A 16,023-nucleotide genomic window follows, 5' to 3' on the forward strand; every position below is an offset into this window, starting at 1 on the left:
AATGTTATAATAGATCTGCCTCCGGAGTGTCTTCTCCTTTGATATCACCTGGGACGAGCGATCACATTAAGAACAGATGGTAGCAACGCCTTCAATATTTCATACACAACATATATATTCAACAGGAATGTACCATTTTCCATTATTATTACGCATAAGTCTGGCTACGATAACAGCAAATTCTCCCTCTAGAAAACCTATTTTTAGGTGTCGCTTACAACAGAGTGTTATGAATGGTTCATGAGTAGGTTATCATAAGATTTTTATGGATTAAGCAGATAACTGGTTTTGTTAAACTATATTATAAGATACGTTTGTGATCAATTTTTGTATTTCGGATTATTTCACTTAAATAATATACCGAATGAGAGAAATGTACAAAGCTCCCCCGCTAACGTGATTCTATCCCGAGATAGATATCTCTTACAACGAGTGTGAAAACATAAGCTGATATACTGTGGAGGGTAATTAATGGATGCAGGACCTTATGATAACGTTGAATTCCCACCGGTTAGACCAGGGTCACAGACCTGGTCTGGACCTCAGTCTTCTACCAAATTATATGGATATAATGTGGGATCTAGAGATAGGGTGACAGGAACCGTCACACCCACTTTGGCACCAGTGGCAGAAAGTGATGGGAATGATTATAACGAGGAGTTAGCCGAGATTGGTGAGCAGAGACAATTGATAAACATTACATCACCTCCTGGGGTACAAACTTTTCCCCCAGCATCCCCCGGGATTCATCAAACTCTACCTGGATTTCAGTCATCATCCTCAGATTTTCAAACGACATCTCCTGTCATTTTTCAATCGTCGCCCATGGGAATGCAGTCATCAGGACAAATACAGAAAAAGGTAAGTGTTTCGTCTTAAATATGTTAAATATGTTCATTTTGGTCTTTTTTACACTTAAATATATGTTTAATTTCAATTTTATTTTCGTTTATTTTCTCTATTTTTCAAATAAAGTTATAACAGGTCGAGTTTCTTAATAAAGGTTAAATGAAGGGAAAACTTTTAACATGTTTAAAAGTTAAAGACTTTAACATGATCATAAATATATTTATTTTACGATGTAGAACTAAGAGGATACAAATGTAATAGATTTCTTAAGGCACATTTGATGACATACACTGATGGTCAGTACACACTAATAGTGACCACCCTGTATTTGGGTGATTTATTTCGTTATTTACTTTCTCCTTATTCTTGTATTATTGGTGTAAACAAATGGATATTTTCCTTGGACGTTATAAACTTTATATTGAAGAAAGAACAAACAAAAATTGTCATTTGATTACACGGCTATTATTATATTGTAACAAAACTTAGATACCTGATTTCTAGTCAAACATACTAAGGAATTTAACATTCATATGCATCAGTGCGACTTGTTGACAAAGGCATAACCGACAGATATCTATGGATAAGTTTCCTATGTACAAGAAAAAGCATTTGACAACCGACTTTTAATATCTTTGCTGAAATTATCAGAAATAAAGATTGGGACAAGACAACTAGGTTGATTGATCTTTATGACTTATTGACTTCATTGTCATCGTTTTTCAGTATACTCCATACCAACCAATATACCCTAATTTTAAAGGAAAAAAAGCCAGGGGGAGGGTTAATGAAAACTTACAATAGGTTTATCATTTACTTATAAGTGCCTTATGTCATGTTAAGGAATTGAAAGCACTATATCAACTTATTGTTTTTCTACAAAGGAACGTTTTCTATTATGTTCTATTATGTTCATAGTTGACATGGAAACCAATTAATTAATCATCCGCATACATTTTTCATTTCAACTTATTTTGGGAAAGATGTGTAAATGGTCAAATGAATTTTCATAAATCATGTTATTGGTTGTTCGGGACATGCCAAATAATTAACATTCACATGTTTGAGAGCAATAAACCTTCAAGACTGAAGAATTTGTACAAAAACACAATATTCTATACTACATTATATAATGCACTGAGTATAAGTATCTAAAACGATAATTACGATAAGATTTTATAGCAATTTGCAGCGTAGAAACATGATTATTTACAAGAAAATTTGGCAAAATGTAAAACTCAAATTATGTCTAGGACGGGTTGGTTTTATCTTTAAAAATTCGTTTCAAGCACGTTTCAAGGGTTCCAAAAGAGCTCATAAAGTTGAACACCATGCTGATTTTTTCCACTTAAAATTAACATTAATCCTGTTATAATTGATTTTGCAGTGCATTAGCATGACTTAAACTGTTGATTTTATAATGAAACTCATGTAGAATAATATTCTCTTTGATTTATTTCAAATTTACGTTTTTCTGGGTTAATTTGTTCTTTTTATACAAGACTGATCGCATTCAGTATCACTTTTTTCTTAGATGTTTAAAAAACTTTCTCACTAATTATTTTGCTATGTTTTCGTACATTTGGTAAGGATTTTTCTGTCTATTTTATTTAAATTTTATAACGAGACAAGAATATGTTGATGACCATGTAAACTATTTTACAGGACATTAAATCTAAGTACTCTCGATTGTTGGCATATAAAATTTCATTTCAACTTAAACAGAGCATAAAATGAAGCAATTATGTGAAACCTGAATAATTTAGAATGTAAATGTAAGACTTTTGTAACATATATACAACATGTTCGTCGTATGGGTTATTTGAACTTACACCCAAATTTATAAACTTAGTGTCAAATTTTTACCTTTACCTGACTTACTTGATATATATTTATACATTTCTAACATTAAGGTACACATTTGAGGGTGGTGTTGTATATATGCACAAAGCAATATCAGGGTCGAAATCAGCCATTTTAAAAAGGGGGGTTCCTAACCCAGGAAAAAAGGGGGGTGTCCAATTACAGTTCCCCATTCAAATGCATTGATCGTCCAAAAAGGGGGATTCCAACCCCCGGAACCCCCCCCCCCCCCCCCTCTGGATCCGCACCTGAATATATATTTCAATATTTTCGATTCAAAATATTTTCGTTTTATCGATATAGAGACGGATTCAGCCAAATGATCGACCAAACTAAAAATCAAAGAAAGCTGGTAATTTGTATAATCCCTTTTAAACTCTGCTAATGAACCTATACAATTGATAACATATGAGAAACATATATGGACACTGTGACCAACCGTGGGTATACATTTAGAACTAAACTGGACCACAAAATAAAGAACTTCAATTTTCTCATTATTAAGTTTCCTTTGCTTTTTATAAATGGATGGATGGATGGATAGAGGGAAAGATAGCAGGATGAGTAATTAGATTCATAGATGTATTGGATATAGGACTAGTTATATTGTTGAAATTTGTTGAAATAGACATATATTTAGACAGATGAAGTTGTCATATATATAAAATTACAAGTCTGGTATACTTGATGAGATTTTATAATTGCACAGAATAATGTGCATCACCTCATAACATTAACATATCTACATGACTAATCAGAAGTGATCGAAATATTCCTTCGATATTGGACAAAACATATGTTTGTCAGTCAGTAATGAACATGGTATATACATCATAAAGTAGTCATTACATATACAATGTATCATCTTTGTGTAATACAGAAATATACAGAATGCCTGAGATTACTTAGAATAACAAACCGGAAGAAAAAAAGAACGAAAAAATGTCATTTTTCTATCAACATTCCTCTTGTTTCCCCCCCAGACAGACTGAATCTGTGAATGAATATATCAATAGAAATAATATCTTTTCCGAATACTTTTATGACGGTCTCGCTTATAAAGTATGCTGCTGCATATACCATATAAAAATAAGGAAACATGGTATGGTTGCCAATGAGTCAACTATCCACCAAAGTTCAAATGAAATTGGTGTAAGCAATTAGAGGCAATCGTACGGCTTTCAACAATGAGAAAAAAATCATCGGCTATAAAAGGCCCCGACATGAAAATATGAAACAATTCAATTGAGATTACTATAGGCCTAATTAATAACAAAACAATTTACGAAAACAAATATGACAGACATGAACCAACGACACCATGGACACTAAACTGAACTGAACAACAGGCTCCTGTAATCTCAAGCTTGCCATGGGACAGGCACATTAAATATGCATGATATAAATCTAACATAGACAAATTTCTACTCGCTACTGTCACAACTGTGTCATTTAATGCAGTACATTAGCTGATAAAAGACATCTACGCATATTTTTATATTCAAATGCATTGGAATGCTTAAGAGATTATGGCAATTTATCATTATTTTCACACACACATGTATGCCATCTGATATATTGAGTTAAAAATTTGATGGAAATGTACCATCTGTCAGTACCATAGAGGATACAGATTCATACACGCATCAGTTTAGCATTTACCATGATTAATAAAGAATCTAGTGTCTGATGTCGTCAAGATGTTAATCAAAACATATTATGTGCTGGATATTGAGGATTTTATACACCGCATCTCGTGCCAAACTTTCTTTTTTATTATGATTAACTCCAATGTTGCAAAAAGGGGGTGTATAATGTAATAATACAAATCTCGTTGTTCAAGACATGCCATTAGGACGTATAACCTCTCATATATAACCCTCTAATACCCCATTAAAGTTCATGACCCCGCCCTATGTCGTCTATAAAGATGATTAAGTATTTTAGATATGAGGGTTGAAGTAATGTATTTGGCACCAGCTGAACTTCCTACTTCTGACAAGAAATTGCTATGGTATGCACAATACAATAAACCAAGTTGAACTATCTGATTGTTCCTTGTCAAGTAAAATGATAATTTGTACTTTTTACATAATTAGAACTGTCTACTGATTGTAGGATACCGTCGTCAATGCGAATAAAGAAATCTTCATTGCCAATACACACGGGAATACACCTAATGCAGTTGCACACAAGTCTGCGACAATGCCTAACCTTACGCAACAGAAGTTCACGCCACAACCTTCCCCGAGCCTGTCACGGTCAGTGGTGGAGCAACCTAGATCAATTGCTAAAAGATTTACGGAACTAGATTTGAATCCCAGATCACAGGATGTATTTAGTAAGACGCATGCAACGAAGGGTAAAGCCTTTTTATATAAAAGTTTGATGGAAGAAGGCAATAGAATGAAGGAAAACGTGTGGGATGTGAAAGGGAAGCCAGGCGAGATGTTGTCATATGAACAACTCTTACAAGGTATGTCTATTACCCAGCAGGATTTTCTCAACATACGTAACTCATTAGGTGCATTTGATTACTTATCTTAGAAAAGTTTTTAATGCCAAAAAAATACGGGATAAAAGTGCACTGCTAATGAATAAACGGCACTTACATTACATTAGAAGGAATGTAGTTATTTGCTGTTAAACATGGTTCTGTTATAATTAAAAACATTTTCCACATTTAAAATTATTTAACAGATACAAAAAGTAGGTTACGACTGCGCATGTGTACATTGTATAGCAAATTAACATTGCTTCATTACTTTATTGAGTCGAGTAATTGCCAAGAAGGTATAGATAAGTGTTAATTTAAATGATAAAGCAACTCATCAACACACCTAAGAGGCAACATATGGTCTTCAACAATGTTCAATAATAGGTAAGTGCCCATACCATTATACAAAGCTCTGAATCGGCCAATATCTAGACAAAAGAACATTGATAATCTGATTAACAGTAACAAACACTCAGCAAACAGTCTGATTAGCTTCTGACAGAAACACAGATCACATTTAAAGCAATGCCAGTTATGACTAAATTTAAGATGTGGCTTACAGTAACAAACTTTTCTGGGTTTTTGTCAAAAAAGAGATTATTTATAACCTAAATGAAAGGATGCTCGTAGTTGCCGAAGCAAGCCCAACGTTCTTTATTTGCTGATTGAAATTACGTTCAATTTCCTTCATCATGTTCATATTCCTATAAAAATGATAAAAATTCATACAGCAACTTCGTGAAAAGTGCAGAACAACTTGGTCTCAAATTTGACAATGTCCATTCTTGTAGTTAGTTTACACAGAATACTAGTATTACAATTTTTAACAGAAAATATGGGAAGCAGGTTTAATGGTGTTAACCAACATAAATTCCCTAGCCAATGAATTTACCATTTATTTTATTCTATTTTAGGCATGTTGATAGAAGGTGAAATGTTACTGTTAGGAGGTTCATGGTTACAGTTTTCAAACATAGATTTTTTAGATCCTACTGGAAAAGAATCAATAAAGCCATCGATTGGTAGAGGAAGGCTATGTTTAACCAATCAGCGACTACTTATTTTATCTGCTGATATCGACAGTGGTAGGTAAAATTTGAGAAGTGAATAGGATACTAACGAGATATATTGACATATACATGACAAACACATGCAAAAGACAAGATTAAGATATTCCTCATGTGGTTCTGTTAGAGCACCATTCATGTTCCAGTGTCCCATTACTCCCGTAGGACATGATCGAAAGTTTGGTAGCCATTTCTAATCATCTGAAACGGATGGACGATACCAGAACACATACACTTGAATTCGCGTGCAACATGCTTTAGCAACTGTTTCTATTTGAAAAGGTTACCAGTACTAGTAATTACGATACACAATTGCTATGTACACAATTGCGGTTTCTGAAAACGCGGCATTATAATATCAATGAGGCTAAGCAAAAGAGATATTTTACAAGCATCATACATGTTCTTTCGAATGAATGCCTAATTTCAGTAATCAAATTTAAGTATACTACGCAACTACCGACCGCCAAACAATAAAATCCGCAAGAGTTTGACAAAGTTTGAGAGAACATTCACTATGTCCAAACATTTCCAATGAAAGTTAGAAGTTCCACTGGTGCACGTCTATTCAGGCTTGTCGTAAAATTTGAATGTCTAATTTGAGACCTTGGACTTGTATCGACTAAACTAATTTCTTGAACTTTATACAAGAGAAAAACCTGTTGAAAAGTATAACAATTGGGCGTAAAACAGAATGTACTAGATAACGTATCAAACTTTCTTACAGCTATCGGTACGACGGATGCAATAGGTAACATATATCAAAGTTTGCTATGATACGATTGTAAAATACAATTGGAACCGCAAAAAAAAATCTGCTTTACATTATAGTCAAAACAATTGTTTTAATAGCATCGGGAACTCATATCCTGCTTCTACCTTTATTGTATCTATACCGCATGAAATTTATATTTTAGAACAGGATTTGACACAAGGCAGTCGAAAACTCGAAAAGGGGGAAGATCTTAAGCATGATATATTAACCTTTTGATAATATACACAACCAAAGTCCCACAATACCGATGCAATATGACGATCTAATTTAAGTATATGGAGATATATCTACTACATACATACTAATAAATAAATTTGGTGTATTTACTGTCTTCTGATTGGTTAAAATAATTGGCTTTATTTTCAATGTTATCAATTTGTATGGCGCCACGCCCACTCTAACGTTGTGTATTCATACGCAAACATCTGTGTACGTTGTTATTCGTATTAGTATATATCTTTGAGCCTTATTTTTGATAGAAATTTATTTATAATGAATGGCAATAATTTATTTTGAATTTATTGAACCATAAAATTAATTTTTAACTCGTCACATTTAACATAATCCGCTTTGCGGATTATTTAATGTGAAGAGTCAAAAATTAATTTTATGGTTCAATAAATTCAAAATAAATAACAGCCATTCATTAAATAACCTGTAAACTTGAGAAACAAATATTGTCAAACCATACATTACTCAAAGGGTTGATGATTTGGAAGGAGCAATAAAAACTTTGGCCATCCTAAAAACTTTTTAACAACTTCTGTCTTCATATTGGGTTTTGAATATATGTGTTATTTTTTTTTATAATTTCAAGGATACTGCATGATTTTTGGGTTCCCTGTCAAGAATGTAATCACTCCAATAATGTAGACTATGACTGGTTGTATATATGAAATCTTCTAATATCAGTGATAATATGTTGTTTGAAGTTGACACCTTTGCTGTTAGTACCTAGTGGCCATATATTTGACATTTTACAACTTGTATATGATAAAGCTGAGTCCATGTAGACCTTTGATGGTACATATCAGCCTTGGGAAAGCCGATATTCATTTCATGTGACAATTATGAAATATCTTATCTTTAGCTTATAAGTTTTAACAGGTATATCTTTAAAATCTAAAACCAACCGAAGAGACAATAAACTATTATTTAAAAGAAATAGTTACTTTTTTGCAGATGCCAATTTAAAAAATCCTAAAGAAACCGAATACACATTGGAAATTTCAAAATGTACGACAACATACTTCCAGAACATACCATTAAATGGGGTTCTTGCAGTTGAATTATCAGCAGTCGTTGGCAACAGCCAAGAGAGTAGAATAGTCTCCCAGAAACCATGCTGCTGTTGTGGGTTGTGTTCCTGTCTTCCAGTAAGTTTAATATAACACCGCGCTTTGAAGAATAACGATGTTTAATAGCCAGTCAAGGTCGTTAAAAAAATCCCATAAGTAACGATGCTCACACTGTGGATTTTGTTTCAATTCTTTACTTGTAATATTTAATCAATTCACTAAATTGTGCTCTCCAACGTTTTATACAGTCAAAACCTCTATACATAAGAAGATCATATATAAAGTGAAAACCTTTCTTGCCGGATCACCATATTCTAGTCCAACTTTAGTAATACCTTTGAATGGTGAAATTGATTTCAAAGATCTTGTCTCATATGAGCTAGGTAAGATTTCTCTAAACCTCTAAATCAGCCATTGATTGTTACGGAAGCGTATTAGGGACATATAAAAAATAAATTTGGCAGTGAAATTTTATTTCAGTCGAAATTTTAACATTTCAAATCTCAAAATTTCGACTTTAACTCGAAATTTTAACTTTTCTTATCTTGAAATTTTGACTTTCTAAAATCTTGAAATTTTGACTTTTTTAAAACTCGAAATTTCGACTTCTTTTAAACTCAAAATTTCGACTTCTTTTTAACTCGAAATTTTGACTTTTTCAAAACTCGAAATTTCGACTTCTTTTTTTACTCGAAATTTCGACTTTTTCTAAACTCAACTCGAAATTTCGACTTTTTCTAAACTCGAAATTTCGACTTTTTTTAAACTCGAAATTTCGACTTTTTCTAAACTCGAAATTTCGACTTTTTTAAAACTTAAAATTTCGACTTTTCCTCAGTATTTATACGTTTGCGATTACCACATTCACAGTCATTTATATCAGCGAGGCGGAGAGCCATTTACATCATAAACTTCATAAGCATATTTTAATAAACTAAATCATTTTAAAGAGATTATTTTTGATAGAAAATCTTGTTCTTGCCAAAGAATAAACAAAATATGTTTCAGGTTCAAAAACATATTTCAAGTCTGGACTTCAGATATGTGTACCAAGACACCCCGCTATTCCGACACACCTATATTACGACATTCTTTTACTCAACAGTCTAATATATAAAGACAAGGGTTAATAGTTGTGTTATAAGAATACAAACTTCCAAAACTAGAAAAAAAACTGAGCAGCTCATTGTTCGTTCTGAATATGCATGGCATTTTTGGCTACTTGATTTACCATTGTTTAAACAAGGCAAAGTCAGTGACTTGCTATTGGTATACCAAACAGGCCTTTGAAACTGTGATGCTAAATGTTCTCAGACCTAATGATCCTATGACAGTGTCGTGGAAACTAAAACATGGAATATGGGGGGGGGGGGCCTCTGTCAAAATGCATGTTCTTTACGAATGATTTCTATTAAATGATAATCCATATCTTAATTTAAGAACAAAACCAGTTTCTGAATATAAATTGCCAAAATGTGTGGATGACGCTTTAATAATTTGCGTCCATGTCTACTCCTTCTAAAATTGTAATAACTGTGTTTGAAAACTAAAAAAAATCGAGATTTCAACAGTCGAAATTTTGAGATCAAAGTCGAAATTACGATTTAAGAAAAAAAGTCGAAATTTTGAGTTTACAAAAAGTCGAAATTTTGAGTTGAAAATAAGTCGAAATTTCGAGTTTAAATAAGTTGAAATTTTGAGTTTAAAATAAGTTGAAATTTCGAGTTTTAAATAAGTCGAAATTTCGAGTTTAAAAATAGGTCGAAATTTCGAGTTTTAAATAAGTTGAAATTTTGAGTTTATATTAAGTTGAAATTTCGAGTTTTTAAAAGGTCGAAATTTCAAGATTCTAGAAAGTCAAAATTTCAAGATTTTGGAAAGTCAAAATTTCAAGTTGTAGTCAAAATTTCGGGATTTGAAAAGTCAAAATTTCAAGTTGTAGTCAAAATTTCGGGATTTGAAAAGTCAAAATTTCAAGTTGTAGTCAAAATTTTAGTGATTTGAAATGTCAAAATTTCGACTTTGAAAAAAAAGTTCACTGCCAATTTTATTTTTTCTATGTCCCTAATACGCTTCCGTAGATTGTACATCCACATAATACTTCAAGATTACAAGAAGTCACATACTAGAGGGAAAAAAATTAAAATCTGAACATATTTACAATTATTGCAATAATTTTTTTAAAGTTTTGTATGTAGATAAAAAAAAAAAACTGGCATGATTATGATACAGCAATAAATATGTTGTTTAGCACCATAATTAAATGCTTCTTAGTCTGGGCTACATGCTACCGTGTATGGTTTACCCAATGAATTCCACATTCTTGTTCTAGGAAAAAAGAATATAAATGGTAATTTGAAGAGAGAATAAATTTATTTTCTTTTGATGGTACTAAATATTGTATATTTGAGAAGGATACTAATTGGTGTTGGATTTTGTAGAGCATAGTGACTGATGAGAGATTCAGTCTTCTTTTTAGTAAGGTAGGACAGCTTAGATGTTCAAGCATGGCTGTTATACTGTCTTGGTAGCTGTATTGATTTAGTGAATACCTGACAGCTCTTCTCTGGATCATTTCATTTTTTGTATTTGTTTTTTTTTCTGCCAGGGACAACACAATTCAAGCAAGTTTTGTTTTGTTGTTATGCTGTTGGTTTTACATTTCTTGTTATAAATCTGAGTGATGCATTTGCTTTATTTGTGATGTTATTTATATGTGAATTCCGTGTTAAATCGTTTGTATACAGGTTGAGTATATTTTGGATATCAGATGAAGAATATACCATAAAACAAGCAAAGGGCACACTAAAAAAATATTATTAAAGCGGTTTTAAAGAGCTAAACACATCTTGATTTCCCCCTTTGTTAAATATGTATTGAGCCTCGGTGGTCGAGTGGTTTAGCGCGTCTGGCATAGTGCAATGCGATTTGGTGCCACGATGTTGAGTCCCGTCGAGGGAACACAAAATAGTTATCAATTGACTAGGTCAGAATAGGTGGACGTTGGTCCGTAACGCTCACGAGTCATATCGTACGTTGGCTTGTAGAGATTTAAGATTTCTTTTTAATTTTCTCGTTCACATGCACGTACTTTACTGTTTTATTATGTTAAATTCCCCAATGCCGGAGTCCTCGGACATACTAAGGGATCGTATAATCAAAGTTATCAATAGCCGATGACAAACAAATGATTCCGTATTATTACCAACAAGTATTGCGGTTGTCCACGCTGTTATGAAAATGATTATAGAAAAGACAGTGATGGTTTTGACGACAAAAATTATATAAAAATTCGTTAAAATATATGACAAACACCTTACCACACCGTTACCCTTTCTATTACAGAAAATTCTGATTTAGCATTTATAAGTCTACATATACTGGTTGTTTCTCTTTCAGATACCTTGCTGCATGACGACATGGAAAGCTGACGTTCCCGTATATAAGACAATCAACAATCGCACAATACAAATAGGAGTAGTGATGCCTCCGTGGCTAACACAGACACTTATTGTGGTACACCTTCATCCGGATATTCCTTTGACAACAGGACGAGATTTCGTTTCCTTATTGCATAACCATGCTCCTCGCATACATTGACATTTTTTTTTAAATTATAAACAGATATAACATCATCTAGTCATATGCAATAAATGATATTTTTTTCTATTTTCATTTTACTATAATAAAGTTTGAATATTACATTTCTGAATACAAAGCACAAATTTATTAACATAAACCGTACTAATTTGCCTGCACCAGATGCGCTGTCGCCGCATTTCGAAAATCAGTGTCTCTTCAGTGCTGATCGAGGGCAAAAAAAATAGAAAATTCAATGCTTACGAGTTCTTATATGATTTGTAAAGATTTTCAAACTACAAATACATGAATGTGATTCTATTCTTTCGTGGTTTACATTTCCCACCCCTGCTGAAAAATTGTGTCTAATTTTAATTTCGACCTTGAGAGGTGAACATTTTCAAAATATTATATGATTGTTGTTTTGCAAGAACAGCAACCCATCCATGTTGTATGGAAGTAAATGTAACTTTATTCTTTGTCTTGCTCGGGAAACCTAAATGGCAAGTCGGGACTACTGAAATGCGCTTTTTACAGATTTCTGACAAAATAGTGGCTTAGTTTATATACAAACAAAATTGTGTTTGGCTAAAATATACCTGCTTGTGTTTTGGGGCTACATTTAGGATAATGGTTTTAAAATGACTACGGCCTATATATACCATTAACAGTAGAGATATTCAGAAAAGTGCTTTAAATAAAGGTGTTGTATTTTATCATGTCAACACGTCGGGGGAAAACGCTCTGCTGTAAACACCATTCAGCTGAGACAATTTTGAAGAGAGTCCATTGCGGGACAATACACGGATGTTAATGGCTGTAGCAATTTGAAACAGTCAGGACTTGGGACGAATGATTGAAGAAAAGATACTATAGTTTAGAATTATAAGAATTAACTGACATATTTTCTTCTGATGCTAATTGATATTATGCTGATACACTGGCTAACTGAACTGTAGAAAAGCTGACACTAATGCAGGTTCGAAATACTAATATGCTTGGAAGGAAAAATACAATATTGCAGGTTTCTTCCGTCCTTTATCTTACATGTGTACAAATTTCAATTCAAATCAAGGAAATTCGAGTTAGCATTAGGGAATAATTTTCCAATTTTGTTTCTAGTAAAAGTAATGTTGATCTTGGCCCCAAAATCAATAGAGGTCTTTCCCTTTCAACTGTATAAGTTTCGTTGCAATACATGAAAGGAAACTCAATATACCATTTTTGGAAGGTTCTGTTTCAAGTAAAAATGACTTGACTTTAAACCTTAAATTCACAAGACGCCTCTTCCATTGGTGATTTTCAATTCCAGTAAATCAAGAGAAACTCAAGTACCACTCGGAAACCATTTTCAGGATTTATAATCGTCTTTAAATAAAATAGTGACTATGAACTTTTACCAATTGACGCCAAAACCTCACAGAAAAGTCTCGAAGTTCCTATCCAGAAACCTCCTCTTCACATCTGCAGAAGTTTTAATTCCGATCAATCAAAGGAAACTCGTCATCCATGTTCATACTTTTCCACTCCTATTTTGACCTTTGACATCATTGACACTAAATTCGAAATGCTTCTCCTCCTTTCCCAAAAATCATCAATACCATTCACTCTAATTTATCAAAGGAAACTCTGAAGAAAATAAGTTTTCAGACAAATCTTGATAGCAGAATTCTAAATTCCACTCCTCCAAAGTATTATGCTGCTAAAATAATCTTGTTTTCAGTCTATGCAACAGAAGCATTGATGTTGAAGTGTTTAAAACCCTTGACTGGCTATCTGTGTTGAGATAGCATTATAAAAGTTATACAATAGTGTTCCAGAGTCAAAGCTTATGGGACAACTTTCCACCACAGTTTTGAGACCAAATGATGAATGCATCAGCAAATTCAAGCTTACAACCAGACAGAAATTTAGGTAAGCCCATTGGCAATAACACATCATATCTTATTTTGAGAACACTGACAGTGCAATTTCCTACAGAATTACATTATCAAGGGACATAACTCCTGTGAATTTAATGAAATCTTATTTACACTTTTCCCAGAAATAGATGATATAAACCTTTGATGTCAATTCCATAACATTCCTAGAATAGAGTGAGTGCACTTATAATGCAGTTTTCAAAATAATATATATTTCAAAGTGACACATTTCCTTCAAAATTAGTTGATTGGCCCTGATTTTATAACTTGTCATGCTTATGGAAACATGCTGATATAAACCTTTGACATAAACTTCATAGAAACCTTGCAAGTACATATTTAACTTGTGAGAGACAATACAAGACTGATGGAAAAGTATTTGTATGACCGCCTCACCACTTTGATTGGTTGGTTTGATTTTCAAGATAACCCAAAGGATCATGTAATCAACAGAAGCTAAAATAAAACACTTGAGACAATATCAATTACAATTTGTAAATTTATTCCAATGACAAAAAAACTATACAATAACAATACCTGATACAAACTTGTACATCAAAAATAATTTCATACTGTATATAGCCATTTGAACAGTATCAGACAAGATGACCAAAATATAAAATTTTCTGGTTACATCATGATCAGTGAAAGCTGCTGGTACAATTTTGCACTACACTTGAACTGCTAACTTTGTTACCAAGTATAAATGTATAAAATGATGACAACCCTTAAAAAATCATGATTTTGTTGTAAAGGAAAATGTAGATGGTAAAGTTATCAATGGTCCTACTTTCTAATTCAAATGTGAAAAGCAAAATAAAGCCAATTGTTTTTGCTTATCTCAATGAACCATTTCTTGTATCAGTTACAGTATTCTTACTTTTAATATTATATTTTTAACCACAGCTGATACCTTCATGACCTTATATGACACCCTCCCTACTCTGTAAAATTAAAAAAAAAATTTCAAATAAATCTGACAATAACTATTGTTTTATACTATGATTACCATTTGAGTAGGACAACTTTACTATGACATACACATATCCTGTCAGATATTTGTTGATAAGCTTGAAAACTTCGATATGTGAATACCAAACTGCTGCATTTCATGTGAAAATCTGAATAATTGAAACCATTCATTGTGCATTAATAATATCATATGAGCATGCTTCAGACTTGCATATATCATTCTGTCAGTGTCAATGTTTCATTGCATTATTCTAACTGAAATTCTTGCTGAAATTTACATTTGTTAAAAAAATGAAAGGAACCAACAATATTCAGACTTTTTGTCTGTAAAAGGAAATAAACCATTTGCTTTGAATAATTTACAACCTATTTCATTGAGTGTGTAGCTGAACCATGAAGTCATTTAATATCAGGTAAGGGATACTACCCTCCTTTCGAAGTAGTTTATTCCCACAGATAGACAGATTGGTTATCTGTCGAACTAGTCTACTCTTATAGTAGGGTGGTTTACCTAACCTAATAATGACTTACCGATTCAGCTAGCAAGCAAGATAACCAAAGATATTACCTTTAGCTACACACTCAATGGAATCAGCTGTAAGGTATATATAGAATGCCTTTGGCATATTTAAAGGTCTGCTTATATAACTATACTGTCATGTAAATTAGCAAGAACTAAGATTTAAAGTTTTATATTCATTTCAGGCGTGCAAATAACATAAAACAAAGAACACAATGTGAATGCAGCTGAATAAGTAGAAATAAAAATTTTACAACAAAAATGAAAAAAACTTTTTAAAAAATTTATAAAGTGAATTTCCATTGCACAACCAAAAAAGTCCATTTAACAAGTTTATGATTCTTCTAGATCTATAAACACAAGTTTAACACAAACCACTTAGCATTCAAATTGACAAAAAAAGATACATAAATATTTGAGATCTACAAAGAGGTTGTTATTTTTATCAGGATAAGAATAAAAGTTAAGTGTTGCCATTTCCAAAAAAGAATTTTTAAAACAATTGAAAAACTTTGTGGGGATACAAGAAATAGGTCCTAACAAATGTTAGTATGTTGGTAGGTGCAGTTGGTAAAAATACTTATATTTTGAACAAGTACTGGTTCAACAAACATTTATCAAACATTTAGTACAGTTTTTGTCTATTTCTACCACATTTTCTCTACTTCTCAAAGGTTGAAG

General features: G+C 32.5%; 1 protein-coding gene across 2 annotated transcripts; it reads left to right on the top strand.

Annotated features, from left to right (window-relative positions):
* The first annotated feature begins 25 nt into the window (after nt 1–25).
* LOC134711336 (uncharacterized) lies at nt 26–11,956 on the top strand. Of its 2 annotated transcripts, XM_063571879.1 has the most exons (6): nt 26–861; nt 4,831–5,188; nt 6,124–6,294; nt 8,234–8,427; nt 10,791–10,832; nt 11,749–11,956. In XM_063571879.1, the coding sequence occupies exons 1-6, from the start codon at nt 472–474 to the stop codon at nt 11,947–11,949; spliced, it is 1,356 nt and encodes a 451-aa protein (XP_063427949.1). In that variant the 5' UTR covers nt 26–471; the 3' UTR covers nt 11,950–11,956. The 2 variants fall into 2 exon arrangements, with proteins under 2 accessions (XP_063427949.1, XP_063427950.1); XM_063571880.1 differs by lacking the exon at nt 10,791–10,832 and having other exon boundaries at nt 32–861.
* Nucleotides 11,957–16,023: the final 4,067 nt, after the last annotated feature.

Source organism: Mytilus trossulus, chromosome 3, assembly GCF_036588685.1.
Source record: "Mytilus trossulus isolate FHL-02 chromosome 3, PNRI_Mtr1.1.1.hap1, whole genome shotgun sequence".
Classification (NCBI taxonomy): Eukaryota; Metazoa; Mollusca; class Bivalvia; order Mytilida; family Mytilidae; genus Mytilus; species Mytilus trossulus.

Bases quoted from the DNA above. Each gene is read 5' to 3' on its own strand.
- LOC134711336 (XM_063571879.1), top strand. From the start codon at position 472: ATGGATGCAGGACCTTATGATAACGTTGAATTCCCACCGGTTAGACCA. The intron at 862-4,830 runs GTAAGTGTTTCG...TACTGATTGTAG, and splicing joins CAGGACAAATACAGAAAAAG to GATACCGTCGTCAATGCGAA. The intron at 8,428-10,790 runs GTAAGTTTAATA...TGGATTTTGTAG, and splicing joins GGTTGTGTTCCTGTCTTCCA to AGCATAGTGACTGATGAGAG.